General features: G+C 40.2%; 1 protein-coding gene across 7 annotated transcripts in view; it reads left to right on the top strand.

Moving 5' to 3' along the window:
• The window catches only part of LOC131592931 (platelet glycoprotein 4-like), a 36,431-nt gene extending 32,412 nt beyond the window's left edge, over positions 1-4,019 (top strand). For all 7 annotated transcript variants that reach the window (XM_058864871.1, XM_058864868.1, XM_058864870.1 and 4 more), the window contains exons 12-14: positions 455-509; positions 722-886; positions 1,572-4,019. In XM_058864871.1, the coding sequence (XP_058720854.1) occupies positions 455-509; positions 722-886 (220 nt within the window). In that variant the 3' untranslated portion in view covers positions 1,572-4,019. The remainder of the gene's footprint in view (positions 1-454; positions 510-721; positions 887-1,571) is intronic.
• Positions 4,020-14,414: the final 10,395 nt, after the last annotated feature.

The following is a 14,414-nucleotide window of genomic DNA, read 5'->3' as shown; positions in this document are numbered from 1 at the left end:
TGGGGGCCATGAGGATGAACAAAACGACAAACTGTACTTTCTGTAGTAAATCCAATGAGAAAGAGAATTTATGTATTCCCTATCACTAGATAGTTTTATCATAAGGGTCAGTGGGTCTCTAGCTGTTTTGTTTTTCCTCTTCATTGGCCTAAATGTACATAGATAAACATGCCTTTGGCATCTTGTAAATATGAACACCACACAGATCTTCACCCCTCTCTGTGTCTGAGTCCCCATATGCAGATTAGACAGAAAATGATAGTTGCCCAATATGTAAAATGGCTGTTATTAACTGTAGTTTTGGTTTGGTTTGGTTTTTTTCACTCCAAAAGTATATTTAAAAGGGACATCTGGAAACCAGATAAATATAGTTAGAGAAGAAAAATGTTTAAGTACAGAGTGGGCTTATATAACAAACTAAAAGTAACATACTGTACTTGTTTTCTCATTTCAGGCCTTTAAAAAATATTAAAAAACCCTATGTGTTCCCTCTTCTTTGGCTAAATGAGGTTAGTAAATTTTATGTCTATTAGCATTCTCTGTTTTGAAACAAACAAGCAAATAAACAAACAAAAAAAAACCTACCTAGCTATTTCAGTCTTGGTGCCCTGAAACTGGATAATTAAACTCATGCTGTGATTCTCACCACACCAAGAGTATATTCGACAAGGGAGGTCTTGCATGTGTACCTTTGACTGATGTTCTCTTTGCACTGTTTCAGTCTGCTGTTATTGGGGATGAGAAAGCAGAAATGTTCAGAACGAAAATCTCCGGTCGGCTCCAGATGCTGAGCATGCTGCAGATGGCATTAATCATTGGAGGCTCTGTGCTGTTCCTGGCGTTCATGGGATCCTTCTTCATATGCAGGTCAAAGAAATTAAAATAAGTAAGTAAGCACTTAACAGCTCAGTACTCAGCAGTGACTTCTCACTGTTCCAAGAGTTCAGAATCATTACCTATTTTGTTGTTCTTATTTTCTTACATGCTAGAAAATTCAGTAGCTCTTCTGTAGGAAATCATCCAGATAATTGGCCTAATATTTTCAAGTTCTCTTCCCATCATAAATCTTTCAGGATGCTCTTAACTCAGGAGTGAGTACTGGGAACTAGATCAGAACATTTTTGTTTGTTGAGATTTCTTTATAGTCACTGTTTTGTCCAAGACTGTTGAAGTGCTCAGAAGTGTCCTCTAGCACCTTTCTGAGACTGAGGCCACACGGCTGCAGGTTGCTGTGCTCTCCCAGGACATCCCCTTGTCAGAGGTTCAGAGAACCCACTGTAAATGGCACTTTCTATTTCTCACTTCTTTCTCTCAGTGTGCATCTCAGTAATGTTAGCCTGAGCACCTCCTGGACATACCTAGCCCACAGAGGCAAATATGCTCCCATCAGGGGTAGACTGACCAAGTGCTGGATTGATGTGCTGATATCTGGGGAAGCAAACACAATTTTGAAGTTATTTAAAAGAAGTGCTGAGACATGAACATTATAGTGATAAATATACTATACTAAAGAGGTATTCTTAAACTGAAGACTTCACCATGTGCTGAATTCTGATTTAATTTCACAACAGGTGAAAAGACTTCAGAAGCAGTCAATGTTTAATTGAAATTTCAGCTAAGCAGCTTGTTAAAATTCAGAGACAAAAGGTATGATTCAAGACACATTTAATCCATGTGCTGTGGAATTCAACATGTTTTTCCATTTTGAGAAGACCAGTTTACTAACCCAAATAAGCTGAAGTTTTTGAAGATCCACAATTCTGACATCACTAAATAAGCCACTGTGGAAACTACACTATCAAAAGACTTTGAAACTTTTTACACATTTTAAATTGCATTCAAGCAGACTGAAGTGGAGGTGCAGTTGGATTTTAGTCCACCTTCTGCCGTTATGCAACTTGCTACTCATTTTCTTCTGGATTTGCAAGAAAAATGAAAGCCGCTTGCTGATGTTCCATCTCTGAGCACAGACTGGGAATGAAAACAATTTGGAACTCATGCTGTGCTCTAGATGCTCTCATTGCAATATTTCTCTCTGTTCCTTCAAGGAATGGAAGCTGCTGCAATAGAACTGCTCTCTGTCCTCTATTCAGGGATGTGAATTGCATTGAATGTGAAGTTTATTATGTAAAGTTACTAACTGTAATACATGAAGTTTATAAAAAACTTACTAAAATATGTGGTTCATACATTTTATATGGAGATGGCTCATAGATACACCACAGTCATCCATATGTTGATGGAGCTCATTGACATGTCTCCACATGCTGTTTATTAATCTGGACCACTCCCTAACTTCCAACCTGCTCCACTGCTCTTCCTGTTGCCTCCTGTAAGCTTTTATATCTGCCTCTTGTTTGAACACCAGCCTCTGCAGAGCACTAAGCCCACTTGGCCCACTTCTCCCTTGGAAAATGATCTGTCACGTGACAGGCCAAGAGAAAATATTCCAAAATGCTTCAGAGACAGGAAAGACTGAGATAATGATTTTGATCAAACATCAGAGGGTTCCACTTGCTATAGAAGCACACAAATGAAAACAGGTAGCACCAATTACTTACTGATAAACCATCTGCCACAAGGAAATTTGCGAAACCATTTGTTTAATGAGGTGTATCAGCCTGTAGACAGGTAGCAAACACTGACATCTCCATAAATCATTGACGTTTTCAATTTATCTGAATGCTGTATTTTATTCTGAGAGTAAATGGGGCAAATATGGAGTGTTACGAAGTCTCTTTCCATGGATTCAATAAATTCAGATCAAGAGCCTAAGTTCAGCATTTTCTGAGATTTCTTTTCAAATCTTTTATCCCCTTATTTAAGATAAGAAAAGAAAAGAAAAGAAAAGAAAAAGGGAAATCAAACATTTCCCTTGAGAGGTCAGCCTCTCATATCCTGCTGTTTGGAAACAATGCTACAGTGGACTTTAAGCAAGAAAGGTTTGTCTTGCTATTAAAGGACAATGTCTTTGGCTGGGTAGTGTAAGGTGTTCTTACCTTTGGAAATAACGGGAAAATCCAACTGATTATAATTCTGGTGTTTTATTCCATTGTTCCTTATGGACAAAGTCTTACAGCAATCAGTAGAGCTGATGAGTCACAGAAATCCCAAGATACTATTCTTGAAGGTGAGGTACATGGCTGCACTCTCCTTTCAGCTGTGAGCTGGAGCTGCCAGCTGCCAGGGCAGCTGGTGTGACACTCGAGGGGAGGGCTGCTCTCAGCCTGTGTATTTGACTACTCATGCTGCTGGCTAGTCAATGAAGAACACCTTTCTCTCACATCCTCATTATTGCTGGTGTCATATGTGATGCTCTGTTCCCATATTAGTCTGGGGATAATTTGACACAACTGAAGCCATCCCTAGAGTCCTATTGACTGCTCAAAAATTGTGGGGACAGCTAAAGTAATTCAGCCACATCTCTGAGATAAACACAGCTCTGCTGTGGTTCAAGATCTGACAGCAACTTTTTATAATAAAATGTCCTTTGTGTCAGGATCTAACATGAAAGGAACAACTGCAGTGCTCCTGTAGCTTTTGATATGCTAATATTTCAGCTTCATTTTATTTCACTTCAAGTGCATTGTCAGTTAGTGTTTGCTTTACCAGTGTTCTTTAGTGCTATGTGGTGCTCCAGCAGCAGTGATCCAGCAAGTCAGGCCATGATTTTAAATGTCTCAGGGCCAAATTTTATATGGACAATTTTATATAGAACTATGTTTGTCCATATGCATAATCTCATTGATTTCAATGCAGGTTTGGATTTTAAACTATGTCCAACACCTAGACTGCACTTGAATTGTAATTTGTAGTTCTTTATCCAAAGCATCAGTTACAGTTATTGTTAATTTATGATACTAAGGCTAATGTTAAGTATTTACATTTGTTCACACAGTGCAGGGTAAACTGTCATTAGAAACATTAATGAAAATACAAATAAAATAAAGCTCAAATATTTTTTTTTCTGATATCCTTATGTTTAATTGTAAATAAAAACTTCTGTGTTGAATAATGAAGTTCTTGTGTCTCTTTTCTTGGTATTTTGGGGTATGTTTTATTTTTCTAGAAACTGATTTTATAAATTAATGGATAACTGAGGCTACAGCTAACTTAGTTAAATCATTTTACTCTGGCACACCTCAGCTTCCTAGAAGGGCATGTTGCTGCGTGATATATTAGAAATATCAGTGGCATACAACATTTATTGTCTCTGTTGGTTAGAAGCCAGTGCTAATAACACCAAAGTCGTGCCTTTGATCCCCATGTGGTCAATTCACTTAACAGTCCTATTCAATGATCCTTGTGGGTCCCTTCCACCTCAGAATATTCTGATTCTGTGATTTATGTTCTGGATCACAAAAAGGAGAAGACTTTGCTGAACACGGTGAGCTCAGAATGTCTAAACTGAAGCAATTCTAAACAAACCCAGGAAGCCAAGCTCAGAGAGAGGCACATTTTCAAACCCTTGTGTTGGCAGGTGTTGGCACATCCACTGCACAGCACAACACCAAGGGAATTTCCTGGCTCTGCTGGCCCAGCAGGTTGGGTGGGAGGCAAGACTGGCTATGCTCATGCCTCATGCTCCCCACAAACCCCAGGTCCTTATGTGTGAAAATTGCTGGTCAATTTGAAAGGCAGATCTGACCAAAGATCTAACAGCCCACACACTTACACCCAAGAGTGGGTGTGCCAGCTCTTGATCTCTAACTGTAATTATGTATGTGTTAAAACCTGTTCTTCCCACCTAGCCTACCACTGTCTGTTAAGGTAACATAAACATGTTACTATACCTTGAAAAAGAAAGAAAATTAGTGCCTTCTATGTTCTTTTAACTGTGAGAGTAGGGAAGGGCTTGTTTTATTCATGGGTGTACACATCAGCATAATTAAAAAAGAAATTTAATAACTAATAAAATATGCTTACAGCTTCTTTTTCTTTCTCAGTAGCGATATAAAAACAGAGACCAGAAAGACAAATGACTTGTACATACCAAATGTAATCTGCATTTATAAATAAATGCTATTCATTTTCCATTCTCTGTTCCCTCTTTGCCTATCCATTGGCCCTGATGCTCTGTGGTTTCACCCTCTCCCGAAGGTGCAGTACCTGAAGCAGGCAGGGATTTACAGCCTACCCAGGCATCACCAGGCTGGGATCTTTCTCAGTTCTATTTTGTAAGAGAAACCAAATGCTTTGTGTCAGGCGCCACCCAAAGGGCATCCAGGTTTTCATAAGTTCTTTTGCTTCACCTCATCATAGGCAATCAAAAATTATTCTGGCTATAATTAAGTTTTGCTACCTCTGCCAGCTAACATCACCATATAAAATTACAACACTTTTAAAGCAGTGCAACAAAAAGTCCATAAGTGTCTGCTAGATGTCAGGTTGTTGAATGAAGGTCTAAGACAAATTTTAATGGCCATTAATATTCTGGAGTGCTTTACTAAGACCATGGTTTCCTTTCAGTTCTATGAATTGTTGTTTTTACAAAATACATGGTTGATAAAAGTAAGCCCACCCAAAGTTTCCAGGACTACTTCTTGCACAGCATCCCTTGTGTAACACCAAGGATTTGTGGACAAATCAGGAATTACATTGAGCTCTGTGTGGGCTCTTTCATGTGATTTAGATTTGTAATTTTATCTTTACCAGAATATCTGGGCATAGGACTGGGAAAGTCACATTTTTGCCCATGCTTTGCCCTCGTAATTTTCCAGCTGAAAAGCTCCCATGTGAATGCTTCTGAAGTTAAATTTCTCGATTGATTCTTTCAAGATAGGAGCTAAACCCAGCAGCAGAAAGTAAAAGCCTGCTGGAGGTGCAGGTACTCTTGGGTACTGACATTTCCTGTGTTTTTACCAGACATGTGGAGGCATTTCCTTTTCCATGAATTCACTCCACAGGTGTAGCTATCTTTATATTGGTCAAACACCTGGTCTGTTTTGTAAAATCAAAAGTTATCACTACAGTGAAAGCACCCCCACCCCCCAAAAAACAAAAACCAAAAAACACACACTGTTACTGCAGGAGCTACATTTTATTCTGCAGTCTTGACAAGCTCAGCCTGGTTGTCTTCAGCAGGAGAAAATGAAGAACACTATTGACATTCACAGAGTCACACTGACAGAAAATAAGGTGGAAAAGGTAACCAGAAGCCACTAATTATTTCAATTTTTTTCCTATGAGTAGTGGGAATGCATTAAGAAAGAACTTCTGGCAAAGCATATGCTTTAATTCAGTGATAAATCAGTGCCATTAAGACCTTAATTCAGGAAATCTATTCCAGTAGACATCTAATCTTCCAGGCAGTAGAAAAAGTATTTCCTGAGCACCCAGGAGCATCACCTGCTTTGCTGAATGGATGTACATACATGTCATTTTGGTACAATCCTGAACAAGTCTAATAGACTTACACAGTTTTTCTAGCAGTAAGAATAAGTTAATAGCCAGAGTTATCAGCCATAATGTGGAATATGGGCATTCCAAAAGCTTCTATTCTGATGTGAATCCATTTGGATTACACTGACTCAGATGAAGAACATGCTATGGTTGAGGTTATTCCTTTACACAAAGCTAAAGACCGGGAGGAAGATGATTTTTAGTCCACAAAGATGAAGGGGATTTTGGCTCTGTTGGGATAATGGTTCAGATATACAGGACTCTTTTTGTTAGTTTTAATTCTTACTGGGTTGGAATCAGAAGTAGTCAAAAACCTAAGGCCAGAAACTCTTGATCTTCCTTTCTATCCTGGTGGAGAACCTCTTAACACACGTGCTAAATGCATCTTCTCCTCAAGGAAGGAGAAAGGTGGATCAGTTTTTGGAGTTTATATTATCTATTTCTTAGAACACCAGATTTTATCAATCCAGATGAAAAGCCAGACTTTACCCTGTGTTTTACCTGAATTTCTTTCTGGAGCCAAGCATCTCCTAGGCATTGGAGCACCAACTCTCAAAACATTTAAGTAGTTCTGTTTAAGGCTGCTTTCACCCCAAAGCGGGTATTCTGTCTGGAATCCCTGAGTGAAAAGGCTGGTGGTCCCTGAAATTTTACACAAAAATAAAAGCAAATATACACAGATGGTTTAGCATGACAATGCCTCATGCCACTGTGAAAACTTTCAAGAGTGTATTTAACTCAAATTCATTTGGTAAGAGAGTCCTGCAAGCCTTACTTCACAGCTTCAGGAGCATGGATGGTCAGTGACCCTAGCTGTGGTGGTAGAGGTTAGATCACACCACATCAAAACCTCCCAGATAGCAAATTAAAACCATTTTTACATAATGTCTGATATCTCATTATGCACTAAAAGCTGAAATTTGAATCTTATTAATTCTCACAAAGGATTGAAACAGAACAAGTCAAACAGATATCTGAGTTTAAACCATTCATGAGTGGTTCTACCTTGAATTAGTATATTTGACTTTGTGTTTCAATCTATCTAATGCAGCACACAGAGAAGACAATTTAGGCAACTATCTCTGATCAATCAGATCTGACTGAGACCTGTTACATAGTTTTATGAGTGTTTAAATTTCTGACAGGTGGTTAAAATCACCTATTTGGTCATCAACTCTAAGAGACCAGAAGTTCTCAGTATTGCACAAAGGATGATGAAATATTTACAGACACAAAGATGTAATTGCAGTGTCCATAGCTCATGGTATACAGAAGCTAATGGCAACTCTTCCAAAACAAACCCCAAAGAAGTTTAGGAGGTAGTGGGACAACAAGAAGTGACAGGGCTTCCTTCAGATGAATATCATTTTCAGGACATCTTTTTCAGTAAAGCATTGCGTGTAAATACTATTTTCCAAGTAACTGCAATTATATCTTACCTTGCTATTGTGCCACTTCTTTTCCTCTCTCATTGTGCTCAAAGAGCTGTCTGAGATGTACTTCAGTCTGGAACAGATTTTGCAGCTTTAATTGGTTGCTGAGTCTTGTGTGTGTACCTTACTGGGAAATGCTACTTGTCTATTTCAGCAACACATCTACTGTGTTCTGCTTTCTCCCTCTTCCCTTTAAAGTAAAAGTTGAAAAGTGGGGGATGAAATGTAGATGTAGGGAAGAATGAAGGGCATCTCACATGGTGATGGGAATGGATGGATGACTTTTGACAAAACCCAATTGAACAGCCATATCAGCAATTCTTGAGTGCCCCCTTGCAAAGTAATGAGGATAATGGTGACTCGTGGATACCTCAAATATCCCAGAGGATGTCCTGTGAGAAGTCTTGTTAGAAAATTTAACAATCTTTTCCCATACCTGCATTTTTCAAAACTGGGCGTTATAACACAGTTATTGAGCTGAAAACCAGGCAGAAAGAGGATTTATGAGTGCAGGAGGCCACAAAAGTCATGTAGGAGGTTAGTCACTGAGCCTATACATCTAGCTTTGGTAGAGTCCCTCTGAAAAAACTGGCCTTTTTTTCTGAAAAAACTATCCTCATCTCAGACCCTCAATCCTCCCTTGATAAGCAGCCAAGCTACATCATTCACTGGTATGGGACCAGGTATTCAACATTTAAATATTTTTATGTTCTTTATTCAGACCTCAGCCCTTTTATGGTACCTCCCATAAACCTCTTTCTGAGGAGAAGAAATGAATTGCAAGAACACCCAACTAAATTATTCAGGAGCAGTTTTCTATTAACTTCTCTTGCTAATCTCTTCTAAGGTTTGTTTTTTTGTTTTTTGTTTTTTTTCCACAGTTGCTTCTTGGATATTTCAAAACAGTATTTTGGAAGAAACGCTCTCTTGCGGCCTGAAACCCTGAATGCCATGGTTAGATGCAAAAAGGCATATTTTACTCTTTTGAAAGTTTTGAGTATTTTTGTTCCGCATGTGTGACAAAGCCAGTTGGCTACAAGATGGACCCACTGCTGGCCAAGGCTCAGCCCATCAGTGACAGTGGCAGTGCCTCTAGGATAACAGAGTAAAGAAGGGGGGAAAGTTGTTGTGCAGGAGAAATTGCAGCTGGAGTGAGAGTATCTGAGAGAAACATCCCTGCAGGCACCCAGGTCAGTGCAAAGGAGGGGCAGGAGGTGCTCCAGGTGCTGGAGCTGCAGCCCCTGGTGCAGCCCCAGGCGAGGCAGCTGTGCCCCTGCAGCCCAGGGATGCGGGAGCACAGATCTGCTGAGCAGTGTAGAAGAAGCCATGCCAGAGCACATGGATGCCCAAAGGAGGCTGTGGCACTGTGGGAAGCCCACAGTGGAGCAGGTTTGCTGGCAGCACTTGTGACCCTGTGCCACACCATAGCATTGTGCTCCTGAAGGACTTCAGCCCATGGAAGAGACACACGCTGGAGTAGTTAATGGAGAATTTCTGCCTGTGGGAGGGATCCACATTGGAGAACATTCTGGAAGACTATCTCCCATGGGATGGAGCCCACCCCGGGACAGGAGAAGACTGAGGAGTCCTTCCCCCAAGGAGGAAGAGGCAGCAGAGGCAACATGTGAGGAACTGACCTCAACCTCCACTCCCTGTCGCCTGTGCCACTTGCAGGATGGAAGTAGGGAGTTGGGAATAAAGTTATGTTCAGTAAGAGGAGAGGGGTAAGGGACAGGTATTTCTAAGATTTGAGTTTATTTCTCATTTCCCTACTCTGATTTAATTATTAATACATTAAGTTTGTTTCTCCATGTTAGGTTTGTTTTGCCTGCCCAGGACAGTAACTGATGACTGATCTCTCCCTGTCCTTACCCTGACTCTTGAGTCTTTCGTTGTATTTCCTCTCCCCTGCCCAGTTGGGGAGGGTAGGGATAGACTGGCTTTGGTAGGCATCTGATGTCCAGCCAGGATGGTCCACATGCATCCATGCAGCAAAGCCTGGGAATGCCACAGACCGAGCAGAAGTGGCAGAGACCAATGCTTTACAACCCTGAGTCACAGTCACAGTGTGGGAGTAATGTGCAAGATGTGGAGCACTCCCAAAGGCAAACAGTGAAAAATTTTGACTGAGAAATGAGAGTTACATATTTGCATTCGATTTTTGAGCAAATACTGAGCTGAAAGAGGAAACACTGCAAAGGACACCTGCAGCTTTTCCTTTCTGTATTTACAGGGAGGGAGTACGGAGGACTTTTCCCTGAGTTCTCCTAGAGAAGGAAGGAGGAAAATGAAAGAGCTCAGAGTTTCAAATTTCTCCTACTGTGCCCTCACAAAATTGATTCGTGCTCCTTTAGAAAAAAAAAGGACACTGGGGAATTCTAATAAGACTTTCTTCCTGCCACGGCATAATGATCTTCCAGCCTAACTTTTCTGAAGCCTCCACTCCTTTTTTCCATTTCTTTAGTGCCGGGAATCTCAGCTTCCCGGCTTCACCATGCAGTCTCAGTGATGTTCACTAGATGGCAATGCAATATGTAGGAAGCTCCTAATTCTCCAAATATCCTGAAATATCCTGTCCAGAACGGCTCACCCCGCACCGCCTTTTGGGTGATACACTTTGGGTGTACTGAGCCTTCAGCTGAGGACTATTTTATTTCACAGTACTCCAGAGCATAAAAAAATTGCATCACATCACTGCCTCACACAGTGTAGATGGTTGCAGCATTTCCACATGAAATAGATATTACAGGGCTCTTACCATATCATCAGGGCATCAGCTCTCACTTTTCCTCCTTTTCTCCAGACAAAAAACTCACCTGTGCTGATTTTCCCTGCTTCTCGGGGCTATAAGGACACCTGACCATGATCACAAGCATTTTATCTCAGTTTTGCTAGAAAAGCTGTCGTGTCTAGAAATGGCTCTGTATGGATTTATATAATTTTGTATTTAAGATATTTGCTTAAATAGGGATACAATATCCCTCTCAGATATTCTGTTGTAAATCAAGGCTCTAACAACTAAATGATAACATCGCCTTTACTGCAGGACATGTTTGGTTGCAGAGAAAGGAGGTTATGTTTCTATTTTTTGTATATGGGAAAACCAAATATATTTACAAAAAATTAATGGCTAGATAGTTATAAGTTGGGAAAACATATGACAGCAATATCCATTAATAAGATGTCCATGATAGCAGTCATGAATGACAGGAATGAAAAAAAAAACCAACAAAAAAACCATGTACATTGCAAACTTGACTTTTAGCCTGCCTTCAAAAATATGTCTACAGAAGAGTAAGCAGCCTGTGAGCGATTTCTGACCCTTACTGTCAAACCAAGAAGTAAAGACCTGGTGAGAAGCAGCACCTCAGCAAGCTGGACGGGTCTAGTTGAAATTATGATTAGACTACTATTCACCTGTGTCCATTATTTATGGAAATAATGTATTTATCTATCCCTCTCTGTGTATTTTTTAAACCCAACATATATGTAGTTCACGGAGTTATGGAGATAGGACAACAGTGATAAATATATCTGTTTGTGATTTTTATATATAATTACAGACACAAAGAGAAATATTGGAGTCTCTGTTGAGAAATCATGGGTTATGATGTCTCATACGTGTGAGATGACATCCTAATACCCAGGTGAAACTACTTTTAACACTCAAAAGACCATTTAAATTACGGTATATCAGTTTATTTTTCAAAACTGAGTGACTTGAATTGTATGGACAGAGAGTGAGAAGTAGAGTGTAAGTAATTTCTCAGAGAAATGAGGACCAAGACATTACATCAGAAGTTCACTCTGCTGCTAAACAGACAAGGTGTCAAATGCTGGGCTCATTTTCTTCTCTGTTTGTAGTTGCAAAATGCAGATGTGGATGTCCTAAAGTTATGGTTTCTGTTGGCTGGTCTACAACTGGTATGAGGAACATATTGAATGTAAGTGTGACTACTTGTCACTCTATGTCATGGAGGTTTCTGGTGACAATTTTAGGATGAAAATTTAATGCTAAATTTCACTGTCATGTAGTATGAAATACCTCTTATGGCCTTTTCATATATATATAATTACCATATTGTTTTTTTAATAAATTTTAAACAATAGACCTCTACCTTCTACTAGTCACTGAAATTAGTTTTTGGCACACCTGCCTTTCACTGAAGGAAAATGAATTTTTAATATCTTTACCCATACAAGCTGAACTTGGCACAGAGATAATCCTGTGGGGACCTGGTACCAACTGTAGTGAAGGCTTTTGTGTTGTGGTGCTTTAAATGATTTAGAAACTTGTATCCATTTTCCAAATCAGCTTCACAAATGAGCTTTGCAGCAAGTCCTCCCTGATGGAAGCTCAGCACATGGTAATTTATCTCCCTGATGAAGACTAAGCCTTCATGCTGGGTGCCTGGAGGGCAGAGAGAGTGTTTCCAGGTCTGAGGAGGTGGTGGAAGCATTTTAAAATTACAAATTTACAATGTGCATTAAAATTTCTCCATTACTGGCTTTGCCAAAGGAGATTTCATAGGCAGCTGCCATGGTGTGAATTCATCTCCAGCTGCTGGCTCCCAAGGGAACACACACAGCTGCTGATGTACAAAATAGTCTTTCTCTGCTTCTGTCCCATCACTCTGTTTCCTCCAGCCCTCAGCAGTGGCTGCCATGAAATCCTCCAGCCTGGCATTGACAGCTAGCAAAAAAAGCCATATTGTGAAGCAGGAGTCACTGCACACTTGACATCATTACAGCACACCCACATAAACAAAAAGTAAAATTGCTTTACCTTGTACAAGGCTGAGACTCTCCATTACACCATCTGCAAACACACCCATGTGCCACATCACACTATCCCCACCCATTTCTTCTGTCTTGATATCCACCCATTGCTTTGATAATGATTCTAGCTCCCTGCACAAACTTACCTGGAATCCTCAGGTAAGCAGGGATGGGGGTTAAAAGCCAGATGGCAGTGAGACAACAGAAACATATTTGGGAAGATAAAATGTATCATGTCCCTCATGAGGTATCATCACCCATGTGAAATGTGGCCTCACACTCTTGAGCAACTTTACCATCATAAATAAACAAACTTAAACTGAATGTAATAGGGGAAAATATGCACAAACGTTTTTTGGACATGATCTATATTTTCCCTGCAGAATGCAGCCTCATACACAAGACTGGTAATGTCTTTAAGTTCCCACCAGCCCCTCTGCTTAAAGAAACCTTGATTGCTGTGAAAATATGTGTCCAAGGCTTTTTCACATGGAGTATTAGAGATTTATTCAGTGTATACCAACAGTTTAGTCAAAATATGGGGTGACATTTTGGTGCAGAATGCTGTAGGGTCTGAGATGGGCAGCCTTGTGCTGGCAGTGTGACTGGAAAAGGCACAGGCATTTGTTTCCTGGTGTCATCAATTTCTGAAAATTACAGGATTAGGAAAAGGACTGGAAAAGAGTCACAAGTTTATTGACAGGACTGAGGTGTTTTATAACTGTGCTACCAAAGGATAAAACACCTTTACACCTTTTCCAGGCCACTGTCCTTGCTCTTGGTGGTTGCAGGTGGGACTCAGAGAGGGACTTCCCTCAGGAAGCAGTTCTGTCTTCTGCAGCTTAAACCTCCATGGGCAGGGCATTCACACCCAGAAGCTGACAGAGGTCCAACCTCTGCAGCACTGCTGGCATTTATGACCCCCAAATAATTTCAGTATCCTACAGGTACTCAGCTACCCCTGGACCTCGGGCCCAAGGCTCAGGTTGCTTTGGTTGTAATGAGCCATGAAAATGTGAGCCCAGGGCAATGGATCATAATGTCTACAGACACCCACCCAATCCAAAGAGCAGCTGAGGAGCAAAACCCAAACCTACCTACAATGGACACCATTTCAACAGCACAGGCTCGGATGGCAAACCAGACGGCCCACCCCAGCTCCCAAAATTCCAATGAAAACTTTTCCTTTAGTGCAGTCAGTATCAGTTCAAGACATTTGGCCTTAATGATAGGTTTCTTGCAAGCAAAAATTCATCCACTTTGTCTTATTTCTGTGTTCAGAGATGGTGCTGCAAATGAGTAGATATGAAAGCAACGAGAATTTAGCAAAGCTCCAAATAATACCTCCTAGGAAAAGAATTGCTCTTTATTTTATGCATTTTTCTACTGAAAATCAGTGGCTAGTAATCAAAACTTAATAAATGTACCAGCTTTAAGCATCTGGAGAAATCATTGTCCAAAGTAAATTGTATGCTTTATGCATTGTTTAGCTCTGGTGTGGTCACTTGATTCCTGAGGAATGAACACATTCTGTGTATGTAGGACAAACTCTTCACCCTAAGAATGCAATCTAGCAAGCAACAGCTGTCTAAGGTTTTAGCCAACAGAACAGGAGAAGAAATAATAATAAGATAAAGCTAGAAATCTGTATTTACAGCTGCATTAACACTTAATAACATGAATTTCTTTCAGATTCAAGAAAAAACCTGACCTTTAAAAGTAGCAAACTAGGAATATAAATGCAAAACATGGCTTGATTCTGAAAGCTCTGATAGAAAGCAGGTTTTATTCTTACAGTGC

The sequence above is a fragment of the Poecile atricapillus genome, chromosome Z, assembly GCF_030490865.1.
Source record: "Poecile atricapillus isolate bPoeAtr1 chromosome Z, bPoeAtr1.hap1, whole genome shotgun sequence".
Taxonomy (NCBI): domain Eukaryota; kingdom Metazoa; phylum Chordata; class Aves; order Passeriformes; family Paridae; genus Poecile; species Poecile atricapillus.
This window is presented reverse-complemented; position numbering and strand designations above follow the sequence as displayed.